Genomic DNA, 8,410 nt, shown 5'->3' with positions numbered 1-8,410 from the left:
GAAGGAAGGAAGGAAGGAAGGAAGGAAGGAAGGAAAGAATTTTCAAGGCCTTAAAAATCTGTATGTGCTGGAATACTTAGAAATAAAAGTTTTGTTGAATTTAATTAGACACAAATATTCTACCAAGCTCACAAAATGATTTTGAAAAATACTAGCAATCTTTAGGCACCATAGGAGCCCTTAGTTAAGTGAATTAGAAAGTGAAGTTAAGAATAACATTTCAACAGTTACCTAATCTCCTAATTTGCTGATCATTGATGAACATTGGCTCATATGTTTTGTTTTGTGTTTTTATGAAACTGACATGTGCTATTGGTTCAAATAAATAGCATATATAGTATTCTGGCTAAGTTGCTTATTTTTAAAATTATGGTTTTCTTATGTTAAATTTTCAAATTAAATTTCTAATACCATTTTTTCTTTTCCACAGCCTTTAATGGAGAAAACTGTTGTTTCTGACAGAAGGGTTCTGATATTGAAATAGACAATATGTCTACCTATTATAGAAATATAAAAAATAAAAATGCATGTACTCAAACAGAAGATGGAGGTTACATTTCTGTAATACATCTATCATCAGACCTTAGCCATATTGGACTTTTGGTTGCTGTTGATAGAATAAGGCAGATTTTCCTCAAACTTTCTTTTGCAAAATAGATAGACTTAAATATAAAAACAACTGCAAAATGTTCAGTCATTAACAAATCAAGAATTTTTATAACTGTATGTTGTCATTATAAGTTTTTTCTACTGTATTTAGCAATGTAATATTTACCTTTTATATTACTAAATATATTAATTTTCTTCTCAAGAAAATTATTAATACTTAGGGATTGGAGTTTTCCTGAGTGTAATATTGAAAAACTGTTAAAAAGCCAGTGATACCCATTCAATCTAATGATTTAGCTTTTCATTATTTGTTTTGTTTGTTTGTTTAAGGATTAAAGCAAGGAGAGCCAATCATGACTGGCAAAACACAGACCAGCAATGTCACCAATAAGAATGACCCCAAGTCCATCAACTCCCGTGTTTTCATTGGCAATCTAAATACGGCAATTGTCAAGAAAGTTGACATTGAAGCCATTTTTTCAAAGTATGGAAAAATAGTTGGATGCTCTGTTCACAAAGGTTATGCATTTGTACAGTACATGAGTGAGCGACATGCAAGAGCTGCAGTGGCTGGAGAAAATGCCAGAGTCATCGCCGGCCAACCACTTGGTAAGTCATGCTCAGACATGGATCTCATGTTATTGTTCATATATCTGGAAATTGTTTTATTTCTCAAAACCCAAAACCACTGTTGTTTCTACCTCTTCTTTAACCAATTAGAGTGATTTTATATTTATAATTCATATTTTTTCATCCTTATATTGTTTTATATATAGGTGTCTTATTTTCTCTATAAATTTATAAATTTGAGATCAAGGCAACTTTGCAATACTTATTACCTCCGCCAATCCTAACACAGCCAGGCAAATAATAAATATGCATCAGATTTAACTTTATTTGACTTGAGATAGCGTCTGTCTTCCAGGAAACACTATCCTATTCAAAAAATAACTTCGCTTGTTATACTTACGGCATTTGATTTGAGAGCCTAATGCATTTTCCTCTTTTCCTGTGTTTTGGAGAAGAAGGGATAGAAAATAGCAAAAGAAAGTAAATTTTTAGAACTGGGAAAGGAATATAATTCACATTTTTAAAATCCTTAAAGATTTTGTATATTATACCTATATAATCATGCATAATAATCAGATTTCTCTCTAACATTCAAGAAACAATGTAGTTTTTCCACAGAAAGGAAAACAGTGCAGTCTGAAATAAAATTAAAAACTTGGAAAAAATATTTTATAATTAATGTGTAGATAAAAATAAAAATCAGATAATTATTTAGATGTTTCTCTACCTTAGGAAAAAAATATAGTTAATATAGTAATGATTCCTCAATTTATATTTCCTGTTCTCTCTAGATTCATGTATCAAACTCATTGTACAGCATCTTCTCATGGATACTCACAAGGTATTTCAGTTTCATATAGCCAGAACAAAACCCATGATTTTCCACACCCTCAGCCTTCTCCACTCCCAAGCTTCCTCATCACAATAAAGGGAACCCCCATTTTATCCAGTTTTTTTTTTAAAAAAAAAAAAAAAAACAACTACAACAACTTTGATTCTTAACTTCCTCGATCATCAAGTTCACTTGTCAATATATCTCAAATATATTCCAAACCCAATCTCCTTTTAAATGTGTACTGAAGGCCATCTCATACAGGCCACGATTGTATCTCAGGAGCACTGAAATAACTCCCTTGTTGGTCCACTTCTTTTTAGTCTTGCCAGAGTGTCTTTTAAAAACATAGATCAGATTATGTTCTTAACCTGCTTTTAAACCTCTAATGCCTTTCTCATACAGAATAAGATTCACATTCTATACCATACCTACAATGCCCTACACTGCCACATCTTCAATTCTATGTCCTTATTCTCTCTCCCTTCTTGAACTAGTTATGCTGGCTGCCTTGATAATGCCTCAGACATTCCAAGATTGTTCCTACTTCAGAGGCTTTGTATTTGCTATTCCCTCTGTTCAGACAATAGGTCTTTGCTAATTATTTGTTCCCTACTTTATTGAGTGTGCTGTGCTCAAAATTTACCTGCAATGAGAGGCTGTTACTGACTAGCCTATCTAAAATAGAATAGTCACCTTTCTCCTCCTTTCACTGTCTATTCCATTACTCTGTGTTAATTTTTTTCATGGCACCTATCAGCATCTAGATTACATAGTTTAATTTATAATCTTACCTGTGTCATGACCACAAACATAAAGCTGAAGAAGCATACAAAAGAAGCAAGTTAAAAGTATAGAGAAGTCAAGCTAGAAGAGTGTTAAGAATATTGTGAATATTATCAAATGATATAACATAATTAAAACTATTTGGGAAGGTATGGAATTCATTAAAATGTGGGAGACATCAGAGGTAATAGTCTTGAGGGAAAAAAGCAAAAGATGTTTTGCGTAAGTGCCTGATATTTAACTACAAAAAATCACTATCAGATAGGAATATAATTTTTATTTACATTGGTCCCATCCAACTTTCTATATTTTAAAGAAAAGAAATAAAGGAAGTGCTTTCCAACAGACATTGGTGTATTTTCCACTTGTCTTTTTGTTTTCCTTAATGCCTCCATTCTGCTTGCTTACTTTCATAGGGGAATTTTCTGACATTTTTGTTTTTCTTTTTAAGTTGAAAGTCTTAATTCAGGGCCATATCCCAGCAGATTTCAGGGCAAGCTCTATTTACTGTCTGTATCCTGATTGTTATGAAACTAACATACTTGAGGAAATACATTTAATTATTGTTTTAAATTATTTTTTAAATTATTTTTTAATTATTTTGTTGTTTGAAAAAATTAACTATCAGTTTAAGATCAATTAAAAGCCTGATTCACTTTTTAATGAGCTACAGCTAATTTTCTGGAGTTCTGTTTCCTATCACTACTCAGTTGATTGCTGTCTTTTTGAGAAGAATGCAATGAACAAAGGTAAATACCACACTAAAAATGTAGTGCCTTACCTGCAGAAACCCAAGGAAAAAAATGATACCAAATTGCTTTGTTTTGAGAGGCACAAAGTTAAATTGTGCCTCTTCTAAGATACCATTTCTCATTCTCAGTCATTCCTCTTAGATCCTCTCTTAGTTTTGTCCTCAGGTAAATCTTTAGAGCATATATCCTAATCATCTGTAATCACACTTTGTGCCTGAAACCAAGTCTTAGACTTTAGTTCAAATCTCGTCTTTCACTGCGTCTGTCTAAGCTGAATGACTTTTCATACAAAGCAAGTACGTTACAATTTATCCAACAATTTTGTTTTTTAGGTCAAACGCTTGATCATATCCACCGTTTTTGTTTGTTTGTTTGTTTGTTTGTTTGTTTTACCTGTGTTGCCAGAAACTCAGGCAAAGGTGTATCTTCCAATTGTTCCCTATAGAAGTTAGTTCCTCCATCATGTCCTGAAGAAGACCCTTAGCTTCTAGAATGTGTATACATTTCTAGCTTTAAGTATTATACCTTTGTTTTTGATGATTTGAGCAAAACTTCGGTTCAAGCATATTAATCACTTGCTTCTTGAGTTTTTTGATTCCCAAATAAGCCCTTTCTAATCTGCCCCCCAACAAACCCCAGCAAGTTCTTAATATCAAGCATGTTTTTTATGGATGAAATACTAGGCCATTATTACATGAAATTGTTATTAGTATCAGGTACAACAACCGATCTAAGCATTCTTCTTTTTCTTAAGAGTGAGAAGGAAATTAATATTGATTAGATCGTGCACTGGATTAGTACTTTACCTGTATTACCTTATTTGATCTCAAATAATGTGTATTTGTATATCATTTTCTGAAAAGAAACAGTGTTTTATTTACTACATGTTTAAAATGTTTATATATAATTTAGAGATTAAAAATTAAACATCAGTAGTACCAGAAAAAATTAAACATCCTAATGCGAGTTCTTAAAGTTTTATGAAGACTATAGGTCACTTGGCCATAATTTAATTTGTTTTCTTATACATTTCCAGTTGTTTGGCACATTTTTTGCACCATGATAGAGAGTATCCATTTTTATTCTTAACTTCCTGTCTTTGATATATAATAGAACATTGCTAAACCCTCTGTGGAAAAACAAGAAAAGATTGCATTTTGACTCATATTACTTAGGGAGTCTTAAAAAGTCAGAATCTGTCTATGAAATTATTCAGAATTTTTTAAATCACAATTCCTATAATGTAAACATCCTCATAAAACTGTCTGTCTATGTTTGGTTATTTAATTGATTTTAATACAATTTTAATATAAGCAAGTAAAATTTAAGATGTCCTCTTAATATTTAATTGAGTTTGAATTCTAAGTTTGTTCATATTGGAAATATTTATTGCATTTTTCAATCTAAGTGTAGTCATTAGAATTTTTTTCTTCAAACACATGTGCAAGATAAAAACTTTTTAAATGCTTAATAGAGACAATTTTTATGAGTAGTCACACACGAAGCATCCTTTCACACAAAATGTTATACAGAGGTTAGAGACTCAGACTAGACAGTGCCAATTTTATGTATCTACTGATTACATTGGCTTGATTACAAACATGCTCTAATAAAATATTTGCAATGTCTTTCTTTGTATTCAGATTATTTTACTCTTACAATGCTTGTAAAAGATACAATTTATGAACTTGACAAGTCAGCTGTTGATAGTAGGAGGAGCCAAACATTGATAATTAATTTATCTAGAGCAATCATTTTTGTTCTGAAACTCATATGCAGGCCCCTGTCCTTAAGAAGCAAAGTTTGCTTTGGGAAAAGAATATATAAAGCAGAGAATTAAATTAATTTTATCACATTGTAAGTGTCTTGCAAATGCAGAAAGATTTCAAAGTGGGGACATGATGAATAGAGATTGTAAATTTTAAAGTAAATACGGTGAATGTACTTAACCAGATCCTGAAGGAAGTAATGGAATTGTCTTAGTAGAGAGGAAGATGTTGGAGAGATTTCCTGCGTAAGAACAAAGAAGAGAACATTCAAATGCTTGTAACAATTCCTGTCAAGCATGTGCTGAGAGCAATGGATTTCAAGCATCTTTTTATCCCCAACTGTTTTGCATCCAGAGCGATCTTTTCAAAATGCAAATCTAATCATGTCACTGTCTTTTAAAACTTTCAGGGATTTCTCATTGTTCTCAGAAAAAAAGACTGAAACCTTTGCCGTGGGCCACAAGTTTCTACATCATTTGTTTCTTTGTCACCTGCAGACTCACATCATAGGCCCCTCAGTCTTGCTTAGAGCTCCAGCTAAATTGACTTCTTTCAGTTCTTTGAACAACTTATGTTCTGTCACCCAACAGGGCCTTTGCACATGCTATCTTGACTGCCCAGAATGTTCTTCCCTATGAAACTCTGCACCACCTCACCCTACGTCCCCACTTTATCCCCTTTACCTGGCTAATCATTCTTCAAATCTCAAATGAAATTTCAATCCTTTAGTGAAACTTACTTGTCTCCCTCAAAGCTAGCTGAAGTGTTTTACTATACTTTCAAGCAAGTGTCTTCTTTTCAATTGTATTTTTATATTTATTATTTTGTAATTGATATCTGTCCCTTCTCTCTCTAAGCTATAAGTTTCTTAGGGCATGGACTATATACAGGTATGTATATGTGTGTGTGTGTATATATATATACACACTTACATGGCAAATGCTCAGTGAGGATGTATTGGATGAATGGTTGGATAGATGGTTAGTTGAAGGAATGGATGGACTTGTCTAAAGGGGTCCCTCACATTGAAAAGAGTACCACAGGAAGAAGAAAAAGAAGCAGGAGGAGGAATAAGAAGAAAACAGGGAAAATAAGGAAGGAGAAGGGGCAATTGCAACTTCCCCAGAAAGCTAGACGATATAGTTGGGGTTGCTGTTAAGTGAAGACAAAGTAGTTGTGATCAGCTTGCTAAGGAGACTAGGAATTTAATCTTGAAATCCTTCAACAGACATTCCAAAGGTAGCTGTTCCGTAGGCCTGATTTCAGTTTTTTATAAATATAATCCAGTATTTAATAAGCATGAAATATTAACACATACATACTTTATTCAAAGGTTAGAGTGAATGATATATTGGTTTGGAGAAAGATTTCTATTTATGAAAAACTTCCTACACATTCCTTAAAATGTCATCCTTTCATAGTTTTCTCTTATTAATAGCTTATTAATAGCTGTATATTTGCATGGCACTTCATCATTGTCAAAGTTCTTTCATGCACATATTATCTTCTTTGATTTTCACAACAATGCCAAGAAGTAATATTAGTATTTATGCCGATTCTGCTGGCTAGGAGCCAAAGCACAGAGAACTGAACTTGGTCTGTATCACACAAATGGTGGTGCAAGATTGTTGGCTCACATTTTCTAACCCTAATTATTTTTACTATTTCTCCTTCCAGATATTTATTCCATTTCAGCAGAGTTATCATAAGTTCTGTCATCCAAACAATAATACTTTTGAGAGTGGAAAGGTTACTCTCAGTGATTTTGCTTTGTTTGTGGGGCCTGTCCTGTGCATGGTAGGATGTTAGTAGGATCCCTGACTTCTACCTGCAAGATACCTCTAGTACCCCTTCCAAATAGTGACAGCCAAAAATTGTCTCCATATTACCAAATGTCTCCTGGGAGGCAAAGTCACTCCAGTTAAGCTTTACTATTTTAGGGTAATCATACCAAAATAAATGCCATTAATTTTCAGAAATGTTCTAATGGTCTTAGGGTAAACTATATTAAAACAATGCTCTGAGTTATTTTGACAGTAACTCATAATTTATAATAAGAATGTATCTTTTCCAATTTCTCAGAAAATAAAACTCAGTAAGCACATTTCAGGGCAATTTCAATTTATTCATGACCATGGCTTACCCACTTACATCACCGGTTTGTTATAAAGTTCTCTGTCTCTTCACATCTTTAATACACTGCCTTTTAGAGGTGTGATTTTTCTTCATTAGATCCCTCCATTCAAACATGTCTAATTGCCACTAGAAATGATGAAGAAAAAGAAAGCATCATGGAAGTGTTAAGTGAAAAATGCAGAGTACCAAGATTACTCAGAGGCTCAGGATGATCTTCAAATATATATTATTCAACAACAACACTAAAAACTTGTTAAGACAAAGACAGAACCGTAGCATCCCTAGTTGATGTTGTCTCTAACAAATGCATTAGTTTTACCAAGCATCCATCCTGTTTCATTTTGGTACGTATTATTCTTCTGCATATGCCTCTAGCTTCAAATTAGATGGAGTATCTGAGCATCTAGCAAGGACAGATTGACAAAGAGCCTGGGGTGAAATGAGTATGGATAATCATTTTTGACAAAGTAGTCTACCGCAGAACCCCTAAACAAGCACATGAACCTTATGGAGATTTCTACGTCATGAAAAATCCTGTAGAAAACATCTAAAGAATGCTGCAGGTAATAAATAGCACTTTTAGCAAGGCACCATTATGTAATTCTATTAGCATTTGGACTGAGAAAAAAAGATAATTTTTAGCTTTTGCCTCTGTCTAAAGAAGATACTGTTATCATAATTTCTTAACTTGATAGGTTAACAAAACTTCCACTCCTGAAGATACAAATCAAAAGTTAGTCCTTCGGCTACTTTAAATATTAGGTGCAATAAGTGTACAAAAATATTTGAATATATAAATCTTGGAATTTTTCTTAACAACCTTTGAAACTATTCACCATGCTAGCTTTCTTTTTCCGCCTACAACATGTTCAACTCATTCCTATATTTTAAACATCCAACTTTCCTAACAGATTTTATGTTATACAGATTATGTGAAGTACTTCATCAATTGAAGA

The 8,410-nt window shown here is 32.9% G+C and overlaps 1 protein-coding gene across 5 annotated transcripts in view; it reads left to right on the top strand.

The window, feature by feature from the left end:
* Positions 1–8,410, top strand: part of RALYL (RALY RNA binding protein-like) — a 764,437-nt gene that overhangs the window by 372,229 nt on the left and 383,798 nt on the right. For all 5 annotated transcript variants that reach the window (XM_011995651.1, XM_011995653.1, XM_011995654.1 and 2 more), the window contains one exon: positions 940–1,218. In XM_011995651.1, coding sequence (XP_011851041.1) covers positions 963–1,218 — 256 coding nt within the window. In that variant the 5' untranslated portion in view covers positions 940–962. The remainder of the gene's footprint in view (positions 1–939; positions 1,219–8,410) is intronic.

This window comes from Mandrillus leucophaeus, unplaced genomic scaffold, assembly GCF_000951045.1.
Source record: "Mandrillus leucophaeus isolate KB7577 unplaced genomic scaffold, Mleu.le_1.0 Scaffold494, whole genome shotgun sequence".
Lineage (NCBI taxonomy): Eukaryota > Metazoa > Chordata > Mammalia > Primates > Cercopithecidae > Mandrillus > Mandrillus leucophaeus.
This window is presented reverse-complemented; position numbering and strand designations above follow the sequence as displayed.